General features: G+C 42.4%; 1 protein-coding gene across 1 annotated transcript in view; it reads left to right on the forward strand.

The window, feature by feature from the left end:
* LOC308291136 (voltage-dependent calcium channel subunit alpha-2/delta-3-like) overlaps nucleotides 1–17,500 on the forward strand; it is a gene marked incomplete at both ends in the record, with an annotated part of 340,367 nt that overhangs the window by 195,359 nt on the left and 127,508 nt on the right. The window contains 3 exons of the mRNA XM_080733078.1: nucleotides 9,493–9,564; nucleotides 12,492–12,572; nucleotides 14,711–14,785. Coding sequence (XP_080589204.1) covers nucleotides 9,493–9,564; nucleotides 12,492–12,572; nucleotides 14,711–14,785 — 228 coding nt within the window. The remainder of the gene's footprint in view (nucleotides 1–9,492; nucleotides 9,565–12,491; nucleotides 12,573–14,710; nucleotides 14,786–17,500) is intronic.

The raw sequence follows: 17,500 nt of genomic DNA on the forward strand, positions 1-17,500 counted from the left end.
GTACAATCTCAGAGTTACATGCATTTTTACATTGTAATGGTCATTTAGGGGTAGCTCTTTATGTGTTTGTGTGCTCATTTTGTATGTCTGTTGTCTGTGGCAAAAATAGAATTTTGACCAAAATTCCTGTGTTTTTGATATTTGACTTTTGTGGACTCCAGAATCTGAATCATCTTTATTGTCAAATCGTCACAGGTTTACAGGTATAAAACAGAGGGTGAAAATAGTTTTAGTGTAAAAGCTCCATCACTTTCTTCTTGTTTTTTTTTTCTTGTTTTTTTTTCCAGAAAGAGAAATATCTCACACACACGGAAACTGTGGTCTAAATTGTTATTATTTTTGATTTTTTCCTGAACGCTTTGGATCATCTTTCTGTGTGTTTGCAAATGTACTCCACAAATAAAAGCTGACTTTGACTCTACACTCACTGGCACACCTACCGTACCTCCACCGATGCAGGTTCTCTTATATCCAGCAGGAAAACCACACTTACAAAGCCTTTTGTGAAACTTGAAACTCATCTGAAACTTTCTCTCTTCCCACCCTCCTCCTCCTCCTCCTCCTCCCCCCTTCTTCTTCTCGCTCTCCTCTTCTGTTTGACCTTTGACATCCGTAGCTCCCCCAGGCCCAACAGGTAAATGTCTTGACGGGCACCCACCCTTCCCCCTCCCAACCCCACCCAACCCCGCCCACCCCATCCCCACCCCACCCATCACGTTTTACGTTGTGCTCTCACATGTGTCTGAGACATCCCTGTGTGTGTCCATGTGTGCATTTCAGTGGGTGGTGGGGCGGGGATGGTCGTGTTTCTAAGTGTAGTGCGTGGTGGTACCCCCCATGGCATCTCTGTGTTGTCGTTGCGTTGGGTGTTGTACTTGTATGTTTTTTTGGCTGGCTCGTTCTTTTTTGGTCGCGTTGTTGCAGTCCCCTGTTTTTTAAATCGACTCGACCCAGCCTCCTCTTCCTCCCATACGCTTAATTTATACTCTGTCCGCACGACGTTGCTATCCCACTCGCCCCGAAAACAGACCCGATTTTCCCGAGATCGGGGCTTGTTTTCGCCCAGAGCGCGACCGCACAACGTCGTACGCCAGCGTATGAATCAGGCTTCACAAAAGCCCTGCACTGTGGTTTTCCATCAGAGTTGTCAATTGGGTATGGCAAGCTATGGCAGCTGCCATACCTTGGCTACAGGGGGAAATAATAAAATGTACTTCTCATCGTGCTAAGGTATGGCAACATGACTGGTGTCTTGCACACGCGCGAGGGCGCAAGACACCAGTCATGTTGCCATACCTTAGCTTTTGCTGAACTGACGCCACTGTTTTCCATCGGCGCAGTCAATTCGCCCACACAGTCCCGCACACTTATCTGATGCCAACACAAACACGCAAGACACGCACACGCCTCCCACACGTACACACACACACTCATTCTTCATTGTCGATGCTGTGTCCTGGTCCTTTGCTTCGCTCATGTCCAGAATGCTGGCAGCTGTCAAGTTGCATTTTTTTGTCACGTTTTTTGCTTGTGTGACTTTTCACTGTGGTTTTCACATGATGGCTTGTCGTGTTTCGTTTTGTTGTGGAATTCTCAATGATAAAAAGCTCTTTTTTCTGTTCCACTGGGTGAAAAAAGTCCCCAATACTGTAGGGGTCTTCAACGGTTTTTCAGGCCAAAGAGGACCCCCTATTAGCCTAGACTGAGATATTAAGCAGGAACCCCCTACCTATATTGTATAAAAATATGTTGCTGATTTAACTTTCATAGATTTAGTAGATATCTTCATAGTCTTGTTGGACAGACACTATCCTTTGACACTAGTGTAGTGTAAATTAATGTTAATTTAATTAAATTAATTAATTGCAGTTAATTAGCACATTTTACACATTATCTTTTTAATCTGCTGGGTTCATTTAACCACTTAAACCCTCAATACTTATCAGTAAACCTGATATTTGCCAAAAGCAAGATCAACCTTTTTTGGTGAATATTCTCCCCAGAATATAAAATGCTGGGGTTCAAGTGGTTAATGTAAAAAAAAAAAAAAAAAAAAAAAAAAAAAGACCCCCCTGTAGTAACTCTGAAGACTTCCTTGGGATCCCGGACCCCCTGTTGAAGACCTAAGGTCTACTGTGTATATATATCGTCACTCTCTGTTTTTTCACCAAGTAAAGCCCTGCTTCATCATACAAGGCTGTCGCACAAAAGTAGTGAAAACAGGCGTTGTGTGCTTGTAGATCTGCTATTTTCACTAGTTTAGTTCATTTTTTAAAATGATAAATACAAAACGAACAGTTTTGGACATACAAGGATTCCACCCGACAACGACGATATATATGACTGCAGAGATGATCCGTTTGTTCAGAAGCCTTTATATCTTGCTGTGTTTTATGAATGGTGTGTGAGCCGGTGGGGGTAGGCTATAAGGATCTCTATAATGGTAGCATGGATGATGGCTTATCACTGTAGCATCCTGGCCACGCCATCAACGGAGCAGATAGCCGTCCCATTAGGCAGCTGGCGGGCCATATGTCTGACATCGCATAGTTAGGGTGACAGCCTGGCGTTATAGACGCCGAAGCGGATCAGCACCGTGCAGAAATGGATGGGGCGTTGGTTGTCAGGCAGCAGAACGGCGGTTAGCAATGTGTTCCACGCTGTCTTGTTCACGCAACATCGCACCGCAGTCATCCGCCGCCTCGTCACAGAATCTGGCCCCGTCGTCAACAGACCTTATGGTTCATTTATATGCGGCAATAGCAGATCTATAAACTTACAATGTGTCGCATCAGGAGCTTGTAGGGTTTTTGTTGTTGTTGTTGGTGTCACACAACAGTATACTGTTCAGAGGCTTCAGAGGCAGCAACAGAGGCTGAAGCAACCTATCGTTAGGGTTAGGGTTACCCAGTTACATTTTCCAAAAATAACTGCGTTATTTAGTTACATTTAAGACCTATATTTCCCTGACCTTTCTGTGCGCTCCTCATCCTCTCTGTCAAAGGAGAGTAAGAGACATGCACAGGTCCGTCCCACTCGCACTGACTGTTAAAAAAAGGTGACCGGCAACCAGAAATGTGTTGCAGTCTGTGGTGGTTGCGTAGTCAGTCTACCGTTTTATATAGGTTGCCACTTCTGGTGTAACACCGGGTGGCGACTTGCAGCTCTGTGAAGTGAGCAGGAAGAGTGGCGACAAACTATCTGTGCTCGTGTCTTGTTTACATATAATGTACAGTCGTGCATGGCAGGGCTTGAGAGAGACAGAGAGGTTGCCTTTTAGTAAGGCTGTGGAAGTATTGGCACTATTTTTGGATTTACTGGTGAAAGAAAGGAGGAGGTTCAACGTCAATGCAAATCGCCATGTTGAAGTCCAGCCGTCAAAACGTCCTCGCAGTGGGTTTTAATTGTCGGTAACGGAAAAAGTAACCTAACGAGTTACTTTTCTCATTTGGCAACGGAGTAACATAAGAGTTACTTTTTAATGGCAATAACGATTGTAACTTAACGAGTTACTTAAAATGTAACGATACCCAACACTGATCAAAATAACCACTCTGGTTGTACACAAAATGCTACAGTCGTGAGACGACAGCAAAGCTTGTCTGTCACACATCTTTTCTGACAGGCCATCAGAAAAAAAAAAGGTTATGACGTCAGATGGATTATCTTGAAGCGTTTTGTAGGGCAGTGTTTCTAAAAGTGGATTTCAGGGACTCTCCAGGTTAGGTCTATATTGACCCTTACAAGTCTGTAACTCTGGCAGTGTACAAATGGACCCTGACGGGTTCATTTGGTTCCATTTGTACACTGTCAGAGTTAAGGGGAGAACTTGACATTGACCTGTTTTTGGGGTCCAAAAGTGCACAGTTCCTGGAAGTGGGTGTCATGGGAGTCATGGTGTCGTCATGGACATTGGATGGGTGCTCCAAACATGTTCTCACCTCCTCTCCTCTGTCTCTACCCGCTCTATCCATCATTCTGCTCTCTGTACCTTTATCTCTGCCTCCACTCCTTCCTCAGCCCGTTCACCAGAGGAAACCACACCACTGTACGTTTCTGCAAAGCGGGAAAACCTTTGAAACTATTTGTTTTTTTAAGTTTCAAAGTCTCTAGATTTGTAGACCATGTTGACTTAGTCCTAGGTTATTATGTTGTGTAGGCCTATATAATGCTGTATCTAACCCAAAACTAATTGAAATTCAGACAATTTACAATTTAGTAGACACTCTTGTAGCGCCTCAATAAACTTGGATCACAGATAAATCAAGAACTTAGCATCAGTCTAAACAATATAGGGCATAGCAATTTTTCCCATAGAGATTCACAAAGATATTTACGGTATATAATTTATTTTAAACCTAGAATCAAGCCATCCAGGATCCCGGTGAATCATCATGACCATAAAACCTTTGATTCTGTGAGAGAGAAAAAAAGAAGAAAAAAAGAAAAACGCTAAACAAATGGTATTTAATAGTATAATAAGTTGTATATTAAATAATCAATCACAGAATTTATGGTCATGATTCGCCAAGATCCTGTATGATTTGATTCTAGACTCAAAATAATTCATATAAATATTTGTGTAAATCTCTATCGGAAAGATTTATGGCAGATAAACACTGAACCTACTCTAGTGTCTTGTCTAAATAATAATCTAAATTGCTTTTTTTAACATTGTGGTCAAGAGAAGCCTACGTAACAAAAACCTGAGAACAAATGACCAAGTTGTGTCTGCGTACCTCGTTGACATGCCCACCCAGGTGTCAGTGGTTTGCAGAAACGTACAATGGTAAGGTGTCTCTTCATGGCGATTGGATTGCCTTCCTGTATGTTTTTGTCTCTGTGGAACTAGAGGTTGTAACTTCGGACCAAAGGTGTTAAGGTTTGGGACTCCCTCTTTCCTTGGTGTTTCGCCTCGATTGCGCCTAAAACTTTAACATTTAACTTCACTAAAACTATGCCTAAACCTAACCTCACACACATTATGCCTAACCTTAACCTCAACCCTAACCTCAACCCTAACCCTAACCCTAAACTCACAAACACTATGCCTAAACCTAACCCGTTACCCTTGCCCTAAACTCACAGAAATAATGCCTAAACCTAACCTCAAAACCCTGCGAAACACCTGGGAAAGATTGTTAAGGTTTTAGCTTTGCCTAGAGCAGTGGTTCTCAACCTGTGGGTCGGGACCCCCAGGGGGTTGCCCAAATTATTTTGGGGGGTCCCCAGATGATTAAAGGGCCAGTTCACCTCTGGGACAACCAGATCTTATTTTATTGTTGTTTGGGACACGATCAACACAATCCTGAGTTATTTTTTGTGTTCAATCTGTGTTTTGAGATATTTTAGTATTTCAGCATGAATGATGATGCATTTTGCATCATATGATGCAGCATGATGACTCATATGATGCAAAATGCATCATCATTCATGCTGAAATACTAAAATATCTCAAAACACAGATTGAACACAAAAAATAACTCAGGATTGTGTTGATCGTGTCCCAAACAACAATCAAATAAGATCTGGTTGTCCCAGAGGTGACCTGGCCCTTTAACTCAATGTGCAACATTGTTTTCTCACTCAACAGTAAACAAACCAACATAAAGTTTAAGTGTATATAGGGTATATGGATATGCAAATTTCTAAAGTGACAATTTAAGGACTTTTTAATACCTCCAAAATGGCAAATTAAACATCATCAAATATTAGAGGCAGAAATTGTGTGGCGTTGTGAGCATGTAGATCTGCTATTTTTCACAATAGAACCGTGTTGCACAAAATGTAATGCCTCAACTCTTAGTGCTCGTAGGGTGGGGGGTCCCCTGTTAAAATATGATTATTTTGAGGGGTCCCCAGTTAAAATATGATTATTTTGGGGGTTGCGGCTTAAAAAGGTTGAGAACCACTGGCCTAGATGTGAAAATGTGAATCATTTCAGGGCTTTCCTTGAGCTAGTTGTAACCTGGAAGGGTTGGGACCACCTTATTCAGGGTGCAAGGCCTTTCCTTTGTTGTGTGCTTAAATCCTTTCCTCTGCTCGCAGAGAGAAATTAAGACCGCGCTCTGTCTCTCGGGTTCACTTTTGCATCATTAGAAGCCGGTAATGGCCGCTCTTCTCCTTGGTAATCATCTAATCACCTGTTAATTAATGTCATTTCCTAGAGCAGCTGCGCAAATCTGATTTTCACAACTGGTAAACATGATGTGCAATAACGTGAACGTGCGCACGCACACGTGTACACATGGAATGGGGTGCGTAATAGGGGTGCAACAGCTAATCGAACTTATCAATTTGATTGATTATACAAAAAAAAAGAGAGAAAACCCACTCAATTGGTAATGAAATAATCAATCCATATCTTCAGTAATGTACAAGCTTACAACACATCGCTTCCAGAGCTTGTAGATCGGCTATTTTCCCAATTTTCACCATTATGCGACAAAGTACAAATTGTGCTACGGATTTGTTTATGTATACTGTACATTGTTCTTCAAAAAAATACATATAAAAAAGAATCACTCTTTGAGTATTCAATTAATTCGAAAAGGTAATCGATGGAAAGATAATGGAGAGTTGCAGCCTGACTGCTTAACAACAGTCCATGTGTTGAAGAAGGTTCCTCCAAGGCGTTTTATAGACTGCTGATATACGATCCAATTGTCCAGAGGCTGGAAATAGACACTGTATTTTTAGACGAGGCCGATCTGTTCCTTTGTCCCCGTCCTTTGATCGATCCTACAGTCTCCAGCAGCAAGAAGACTGAGCGCTGTTACAGCCTCTGTATTTATGTGTGCTTTTTTTTCTCCCCGTTGATGTCTAACAATCAACTTTATTTATTGTCAAATCACTGTTTTACGGGTTTTAAAGAAGCAGGGGATTTTGTTTTCGCCTTTGGTGCCCCATTTTTTGCACAAGCTAGATATATATATATATTTTTCTTTTTTTTTCTTTTAAGGGAGAAGACAAATATGGAGAGAGGGGGTGTGTGGAGAGCAGGGAGAAAAAGTCTAAGATTAACCCCAATAAAGCGTTATTCAAACTGGGCACGATAAAAAAAAATCGCTTTAAAAATCGTTCTCAACTGAAGTGGATGGTAGTGTCCTGTTGTTGGCAGGAAGGCAGTTGTTGTTAATTATCGTTATAGTTATCTTTATCTTTATCGTGCACGGTGTGAATCACACTTAAGAGCCTGTTTCTAGAAATACCTCCTAAATCAAAAAATGTCAAACATGTCAGATGTACAAAATCTGCTGTTTTTAACTAAAAAAATAGCAGACTGGCAAGCAACACAGCTGCACCAGACAAGTTAATAAAGAGTGTGTTAGAATTTCAGAGGTGTGTCCAGAGCCAAGGGCATGGCCAACGTGCACGCATGACACACCGAAAATCAAACACACCCATAATTAAATTGATTAGCTGCAGCTGTGTGGTTCATGTTAATTCAAACTGCTGTTTGTGTTGGGAGTACATGCACACCGAGCAACATCATAACGAGGCAATTAAGCGACGTAACACATTATCGAAACGAGGCAGTTTTTTTCGGCACTAATACAATCATCGACCTGTATGAATGGAGGCATCGGCAAAATAAAAAGTTAGATTTTCTTTATTTTTTTCTTTTTCTGCGTTGCTCCTGGTGGGTGCAATGACCTTAGCACTGTGTTCCGGAATGATTCAAGCATCTGTCTGGGATATACAGTATAGATATCGTCACTGTCGGGCAGAAACCTTGTATCTCCAAGTTTCAAATGTCTACGTTTTTTTTCTCAAAGTAAAGCCCTGCTTCATCATACAAGGCCGTCGCACAAAAGTAGTGAAAACAGACAATCTACAAGCACACGTGCGAGGCGTTGTGTGCTTGTAGATCGGCTATTTTCACTAGTTTAGATTTTTAAATTGATAAATACAAAACGAACAGGTTTGGACATACAAGGTTTCCACCCGACAACGGCGATATGTATAAGGTCAGCCATCTCTCGGTCCTCGATGTCTGGAAGTGCAACGGAGTGGATGCTTTTCTGTCATTATCCATAATGACTGGTGCCTGGGCGAGAGCTACAGTGTCTGGATGGGAAGCATCTGGTGGAAGCTTCCGTGGTCTGCTTGATTGGATGGTTTTAAAGGGGTAGTTCACCTAAAAATCCTCGGTGTGGAGTCCTTAACGTCGATGGCCGTGAAGCAATTTGGCGGCTCGGTGGGCAGTTTTTATACAAAAGTCCTAATTGATAGAACGTTGCAAGGATAAACGAGTCGGTTTCGATGGCGTGTGTTGTCCCGCATCCTGGGGTTGCGGATCGGACAACTCGCAGGCAGTCTCTCTTGTCTATCCCTGAAAAGCAAGCAACGTGTCAAGCTTTCATCTCTTAACACATTGGACGCCATTGGATCTAACTCAAATTATTTGGATATTCAGCGCCACCATTCACTTACGCCACATGCGTGTGCATATTGTGTAATCTTTGGTTTGTTTACAAACGGTTCGTGAAACTAAAATCATAATCGCGGCCGACCATCACGGCCCAGTCTAGTGGAGAAAAAGAGCGAATCTCTGCATTCTCTGAGATACAGACGTTTTTATGTTACAGCATAGAATAGGAGTCAATGGAGAAAGGACGCTTCATGATGCTGGCGGCCGAGTTGCATGATGGGATATGCAGTGTTTTGTTCACCTTTGATCCTGAGACCCCTGGGGACGTCTTAAGAAATGGCTACCAATGTGTTAAAAGATAAAGACGTCATAATTATTCCGTCAGTCCTTTTGGGATGAAGGGAAGATGCTGCCCGTCCCAAACGCCTTGCCTTTGGAAAACTTAAAGTGCTTCAGATCCTGCACGGAGATCAAAAGCAGCCCTTTGATTGAGTACGTCTTAAAGTTGGATAATGTACATGAATAAAACATGCAGAATAGGGAGATTCCACAGGTCCTTTCTCCTGCAGATGGTTTGACCCAGGCCCAGTCCGTAATGTGTGTTAACGCTATGCACTATGTGACGTATAGCCACACACACACACACACACACACACACACACACACACACACACACACACACAACACACACACACACACACACACACACACACACGCACGCGCGCGCGCACACACATCACCGCTGGATGGGCATGCTTTACTGAACACTCAGTGTGCAATGTTGTGTGACTCTACTGCCTTTCAACATATGCCTCTGTCTTACTCTCTCTCTCTCTCTCTCTCTCTCTCTCTGTGTCTCTTTATCTCTCTCTCTCTGTCTTTGCCGCTGTGTCGCTGTCTTTCTGTTTCTCTCGTCTCTCTGTCTCACTGTGTTTGTATCTTGGCATTGTCTGTCTCTCTGTCTCTGTATCTGTATCTTTGTCTATGTCTCTCTGTTTCTCTGTCTCTCTCTTTTTCTCTATCTTTCTCTCTCTCTCTCTCTCTCTCTCTCTCTCTCTCTCTCTCTCTCTCTCTCTCTGTCTTACTCTGTGTCCCTCCCTCTCCCATCCTTCTCTCAGCAGGACCCAGGCCTAGGCCCCGTACTGATGACCACTGTAGCGATGCCAGTGTTCAGCACAAAGAATGAGACGGTAAGTTTCTCTGCCTATATTATATAGAGTCTATATAATAAAAAATTGAAAGTAGAACAACTCAATTTGAAGTTATACATATTAGCTTGTTTCAAGCTCAAGACAGAAAAAATCTGTTTCCAGACACCTGACAAGATATGTGGGAAATGATTCAGGATTTTCTTTTCCTTCTTCCCCATAGTGCTTCTGAGTTCTCCCACACTCTTAATTTTGTTAGAAAGTAATACATGTTGTGTTCATATTCCATGCTTGTTGCACCTTGAATGTTTTTTTTTTTTTTTTTTAAGATGTGGTTGGTTAGGTGGGTTACACATGCAATTTCGCGATTGCAATCATGCATACTACATCTTTGGACGTCCAATTTTTTTTTTTTTTTTAAAGAAATCTTTTTTTTTTTCTTTTTTTTTCGGGGGTCCGTCGCGGGCAGCAAAATGCCCGCGAAATGGCAGTTTGACACCCCTGATATAGACCCACCAGAAAACCGTGGGCAAAAAAATCCTTGATTGCGCAGGCTAAAATCATTGATTATGCGGGGCAAAAATCCTTGATTCATGAATATGCAAAATATGCAGGTGGTTTATCCGATTTTATAATGTGAAATATTCGGGTAGTTCCGAAATATGTGGGCGGAAATATGCAACTATGCAGCCTCTTTGAAAACATTATTATTACCTTATTTTGAAGGACCCGCGGAAGTCACGGGCGTGTGCACAACGTGTGTGATGGACATGCTGTTTGCAAAAAGGGTTCCCACGGTCATGAAATTTCTGGTAATGTTTTGAAATTAGAAAAATATTTTTCCAGTACTGGAAAAGTTTTGGAATTGATCGAAGGTCCTGGAAGGTCCTGGAAAAAATGGCTAGGCATTGTTTTTGGTTATTGATTTTGTTAAGATAAAAATGTGTATATACCTATATATAAAACAAAACTAAAATAATCACAAAAAAGAGAAAAGCTGTGTTGTTGCTCACATTCAGAGACTGGTTTTGCTCGTATACTGTCTCTACTAGCCCCCAAAACAATGTGAAAGAGATAAGAAGGATTTGTTTTATCATACCTGGCATTTGTGAGATGCAGTAGTATTTGGCGTATTTTGAGGAGACTGTAAAGCTACTATAGAAGCTAGCTGACTCTGGCTTTTGTGGGGCTTTAATTGGCAAAAGACAATGGGAATGTCCTTTTACCATTTTTATCACCCATGTCCTTTAGGGCTGAACAGTTGGTAGAAAAGTAATCAAAAATTGCAATATGATCTACTGCAATTTCCAAATCAGAAACAATGAGTTGCATAATGAGTTGCATAAAAGAAAGGGGAAATTAACTTAATTTAAACCAGGTTTTCTAGGGGTTTGGGTAATATGTGGTCCTTGAATCACGTACAATAATTTTTAATCTTTTATTACTAGTTTGGGTTCTTATCTGGGGTGACGTCACATTAATCTCATGGGTCTCGAGCTAAAAGTATGATGTCAAACAGAGTCAGGGTGCTACATGGTATTGTCCATGTTGGCTCACTGGAAACACTCTGCTACACCAGTGGGTCTCAAACCCTTGTGGTTCCTTGAGGGATTTCCAAATGGCCCCTTACAGGTGTGTAGCTTTGACAGCATACACATGGAACCAACCTTTATCAGTAAGGCTCCTTGAAATTAAATTGAGAACCATGTGCTATACTAAATGGAACTGAACCTTCATTAGTATCTATAGTAATTAAGACAAACTGTCTGAACTCCGTGTGTAAATTCCTCACGTTTTCACAACGTGCCAGCTCAGCTGTAGCTCTTTACAGACTGTTGTGCAAAGACAACCTCCGACAGAACTTAAAACGAAGATTTGTTCAAGCTAAATTGTAACAAACTGTGTCAGTATCACGTTCAGTCTCTGTTTATGTGTTTGTTTGTGTCGCTCTTCTGCGACTTGGCGTTTCCCAAGGACCCTATAAGCACAATGGTGGGGGCAAGGAGGTAGGGAGCGCTACACTAATTCGAATGACACCCGCAAATGGAAACAGGCTAAATTCGCTTTGTCTCTGCGCATTTCTGATAATTCGCTTCCTATTTTTGAATAAGTTTATGGAAACATGACTATTGGTAACACCTGTGAAGGAAGTGCAACGTACACCTGTATGACTCCTTAGACTCATACAGGATACAGGTGACGAAACCTGGAACATTATACAACTAGCCCTTACCCGTTCAAAGATATGAGCTCCGAAATGATGTGCAGTGTGTGGGTTATGGGATGTGCACTGTGCACACAGTATATGAGGGATGGAAAGTAACTTTAACTGGTGCTTGCATGCTAATATGTAGGAGCATCAATGTAAGAAATACCCGTTCCATTTAACGGCTACAGAGATACTGTGTACCGATCTGCATGATTTTTGGACAACATCTGTAACAGGGCCAGAACCCCCCCCCCCCACCGCCTGCACACACACACACACTCCCCCCCCGTGTGTGTGTGTGTGCGCGTGTGTGTGGGTTTGTGTGTGATTGTGCATGGCCTGAACAACAGCGCCCCTCCCTTAACATGTGTGGTCACAAAAGGTACTGTAGGCTAAATAGATATAGATACACCATAAAAATGCTAATATACAGCATATGATTTGTGAAAGTGACAAACGGGCTTCACAGTTATGTCAGGTGTGTTCATATGCTATTGGTGATGCGATTTCAGATCAATTGCTCCAGCCACTGAGGAGAAACGCTGTGACAGACAGACACTCACTCAGACACTCACTCAGACAGACATTCGCTAAATTATATGTTAGATTGAAGATTGTAAATTATCTTGGGGTTCTCTCTCCTGATTGGATAGTTTCAGGTTTCCTGACCCGAAGAATTATCATATCAATATGTTTGTACATTTGTGACGGGACGTATTATGACATGTAGCCATAACGCCCTGTTGTCTGTGTTTGTCAGAGATACCGAGGCATCTTGCTTGGTGTGGTTGGCACAGATGTTCCTGTGACTGAGCTGCTCAAAACCATCCCTAAATACAAGGTAACACACTCAATTAGCCAAAGTATGCACGTTTTAAAAACATTTGTGTTGAGTAAAAGTAGAATATTTGCCTTTGAGATCTAGCGGCGTAGAAGTAAAAGTATTGAAAAGTAAAAAAAAATATATATATACATGTATACTGTATATATATCAGGGCTGGGACTCCATTGAAAAAATAATCTAATTAATTAGAGGCGTTGTAATTAATTAGTCGAAATTAATCGCATGTTTAATCACCTTTAAATATTTTACCTGAGAAGCCATTTTATTTAAATTAAAACGCATTTTGATATGTACGTTTTTTTTTTAAATCAAAAGTTCCCATCCACTGGGCCGAGCAAATACGCGGTCTGATCGGCAGCTTCTCCCATTGCGTGCACTGAGGTTTGTTGACTGTTGGTTGGTGCACCGGTATGATCGGATTTCGTTTTTTTTTAACCCATTTAGGCCTGAACACAATATGACGCAATATTTTATGCTTTAAATATAAAAAAATAGCAGATATACAAGCTCACAGCGCGGCACCGAGTGCCGCGCTGCGAGCTTGTAGATCTGCTATTTTTGAAAAATCGTGAAAATTAGAATTTTGACCCGATTCTATAAGTGTCTTTTGAATCCTTCTAAGTCATCTTTCTAGGTCAGCAATCTGGCCAGCCATCGTCAAAGAAAAGGTCCTTTTCACTTAACTGGAGCTCAGTTAGTCTGTTCTTGAGAGACTACTATGTCAGTGGTTCTCAAACCTTTTCATGTGAAGGACATGATATGTATTTGGCCACGGACCCTCATCTCAAAATATTTAGTTCCAGGGACCACCCAGAAGCACAATTTGAGTTACAAACCTTCACTTTGAAAATGCATATATTCAAAGATTTGCACACATTTTCATGACTTTTTCAAAAATAGCAGATCTACAAGCTCGCAGCACGGCACTCGGTGCCGCGCTGTGAGCTTGTATATCTGCTATTTTTCACTGGTTAAAGCATTCAATAATTCCCCCTTAGTTAATGTAGGAAAAGAAATGGAATTCTTACTCGAGTCCTGATCCATTACAATGTGTCCATGAGCCACAAACGGGTCCCGACCCACAGTTTGGGAACCAGTGCTTCCCACCACCAGGGGCGTCACACCAAATTCTGGGCCCTGGGTACAAGGATTCACTGCGGGCCCCCCATGAATGTTAACCATTGAAAAATAGCAGATATACAAGCTCACAGCGTGGCACCGAGTGCCACGCTGCGAGCTTGTAGATCTGCTATTTTTGAAAAGTCGTGAAAATGTGTGCCAAGAAACTTATGCAAACCTTATCCATGTCAGTGATGCTCAAACTTTTTCATGTGAAGGACCCCCCATCTCAAAATATTTAGTTCCAGGGACCCCCCCAGAAGCAAAATTTGAGTCACTTAAAAAATACATATATTCAAAGATTTGCGCACATTTTCACGACTTTTCAAAAATAGCAGATCTACAAGCTTGCAGCTGTGAGCTTGTATATCTGCTATTTTTCAATAGCTAAAGTTACTAGGGCCCCTCCACCTTGGGCCCTGGTAACTCAGTCCCACTTTCCTACCCCTTGTGACGCCCCTGCCCACCACTGCCGACGCACAGCGACTGAAAGCCACAAAGCGCCTATATGTCATGTTGCCCAAATCTGCGGCGCTTTGGGTACACAAGTTTTCACTGTGATTATACGCGGCTCCTGCCTGCGGGCCGATAATGACAGGAAAATGATACAGCAGCGTGGAGACGAGTGCATTCACATAGATGGAAGTCCTCCTTCACTCCTCCACTCACAGGCCTGTCATTCACTCACACAGATATGTGATGTCTATAAATATGGGGGTTGGGCTGTGTTTGGACGTGACATTTCTGAAAGAGCGGTTATTTACCCCGATGGGGGGGATGAAAGACTCCGTCCTCGCGCTTCATGCTTTTGTGCAGCGTTCAAAATAGCTTTTTCTTTTGCGTTGAAGGACAGATTCTGGCAGTGCAGAATTACAAAGAACTTGATTAGGGACTTGAATACATATTCATACGTGTCATGTACTCTCTTTGTGTGTGTGTGTGTGTGTGTGCGTGCGTGCGTGCGTGCGTGCGTGCGTGCGTGCGTGCGTGCGTGCGTGCGTCTCTCTTCTCCTTAGCTGGGCATTCATGGCTATGCCTTCGCCATCACCAACAATGGCTACATCCTCACCCACCCAGATCTGCGACCACTTGTGAGTATACTGAGGTGCAGCAGAGCTCTCTCTCTCTGTCACGGTTTTAAAGACCTAGTGTAGGGTTCTTCAATGTTTTCAGGCCAAGGACCCCCTTAGTTGAGAGAGAGATGAAGCAGGGACCCCCACAGCCTGTTTATAGATTCCATATAGTTTCATTGTTTGACAGCACGAGCATCAGTGTTTTTTGGATTCATGTAAATTTGTGTTTTCTGATATTTAACCACTTGAACCGTCATTACCTAATAAACTTGACCTTTCACTCTGTACTTAGTATGTTCTTTTTCCCCTCTACACCAAAGCTTTTTGCCAAAAATAGCCGATCTTGTAGATCTACTTTTACTCCACTACATTTATTTGAAAAATGTAGTTACTAGTTACTTTGCAGATATAAATTATAATATTGTAAATAGTCCCTAGGCTATTTGAAAATAGCTCTGCTGTAGATACTTTTACTTTTGGTACTTTAAGTACATTTTGATGCAAACTTTTACATTTTGAATTCCGGATTTTTACTTCTATAATGCAGAATTGATATTTTTACTGCAGCACAGTCTGCTGCGAGCCTCGTGCTGAGATGCAGATTGGCCTCGCCAAATAGGTGTGTCGCAGGGGGTTCTGAATATTCAGGTGTGCACACGCGTGTGTGTGTGTGTGTGTGTGTGTGTGTGTGTGTGTGTGTGTGTGTGTGTGTGTGTGTGTGTGTGTGTGTGTGTGTTTGTGTTTGTGTGTGTGTGTGTGTGTGTGTTACTGTACTTGTGAGGACCCAATGTCCCCACACAAGTATACTTTAGTAGAATGTGAGGACATTGTCGCGGTGAGCTTGGAGACCGGCTAATTTACGGCTTTAGGTTGAGGGGGAAAAAAGTCTTACATTTCATAGAATCGTCGTCATAAAATGTTGATGTCCTCAGAAGCGTGTGCGTGCGTGTGTGCGTACGTGTGTGTGTGCACACGCGTGTGTGTGTGTGCACACGCGTGTGTGTGTGTGTGTGTGTGTGTGTGTGTGTGTGTGTGTGTGTGTGCACAATCGCGTGTGTGTGTGTGCACGTGTGTACGTGCACTACAGTAGCATGGTGGTATGTTGATGAGCAGACAGTGTTCCTGGCTGCTGCTGTGCTGTGAATAGCCAGAGATGCAGCCTCTGAAAGGACTGTGATTAGCTCTGTTATTCACACACTTCTCTTCAAAGAGCAGAGAGAGAGACAGACAGACAGACAGACAGACAGACAGACAGACAGACAGACAGACAGACAGACAGACAGACAGACACACAGACAGACTGACGGTTTAACACTTGGGATGCTACTAGTAAGACACCTCAGGGTGACTTGCGACCTCAGGGTGACATGCGACGTCGCCCTAAAGGGCGAGGTCGCGCCAATTCTTGGCCAACAATTATTTTTGTAATTTTTTGGATACAGAGTGCCACCATTCACTGCACTTTATTTTGAAGAGCCCCGGAAGCCACGATCGTGTCCATGTTGTGGAAATTCACAGTGTCGCTGTGAGAAAAAAAAAGCATTTCTCGGCGATCAAAGCGTTTTTTGGAGAAAGATTCCGAGATAAAGCTGCATTTCTTTGCAGCAGCATTGAATAGAAGCCTGTATGGAGATTACACGCTTCCTGATGATGACGGCCGAGTTGCATCATGGGATATGAAGTTCTTTTGCTCACCATGCACGCGCCGCCACAGCACCTGTTTACCTGGTTACCATGGTAACCAGCTAGCACTGCACCGCAGTAATTCTTATTACGTTCATGGACTTATTAGGCAGCCCAAGTGTTAATTGCGGTCTAATTAAAGATGGTAATGAACAGTGTTTAACAGCTAATGAGTAGGGGAAGACTGTCCTCACTGACTGATAAATGGACACACACACACACACACACACACACGCACGCACGCACGCACGCACGCACGCACACACACACACACACACACACACACACACACACACACACACACACACACACACACACACACACACACACACACACACACACACACACACACACACACACACACACACACACACACACACCAGTTGGAGGCTCTATCCTAACTGCCCAACCTCTCCATGATGGAAGTCCCTTAGGCTGGGGGTCAAACTTTTTATGTCATGGACTCCAACATTTACTTTAATTAGGCCTTGGTACAAGGCCCGGCGCCATGGGGTGCCAAATTCTGCCCCCTCAGTTGAAGTGTTATGTAGAGTTTTATGAAAATATATATATATATACTGTATATATAAAAAAACGACACTAAGATTGGCTGGATTTTCATAGAGACACTCTTTCTTACTTATCTGAAACTTGCCCCAGTCTGATCGCTGGACCCCACTTTGAGAATCACTGCTATAAAACTATACTTTAATCATAATCATAATACTCGCCTACTGTACATGAATGAGTTTGAATGTGTGCAATTTGCTGCACCATTAATTAACCTCTCACACTTAATCTGTGATGCTTTTTGTCCCCATATGTAGCAGTTAACAACTGTATCCAACTTTGAAACTGTAGTGAAAGTTTGGTCCATATAAAAGTCTATAATTTTCTATCGTTGCTGTCGGGTAGAAACCTCTCATTTCCTTTATTTTCCCCTTTTGTGTTTTTTCATAAATTACTGCCCTACTAGATCATAATAGCGTCACACAAAAGTAGCAAAAGAAGCAGAACCACAGGCTTGTTTTGAGGTTTTAGATCTGCTGC

Source organism: Nannobrachium achirus (genome assembly GCF_963921795.1).
Source record: "Nannobrachium achirus genome assembly, chromosome: 9".
In the NCBI taxonomy this organism is placed as follows: domain Eukaryota; kingdom Metazoa; phylum Chordata; class Actinopteri; order Myctophiformes; family Myctophidae; genus Nannobrachium; species Nannobrachium achirus.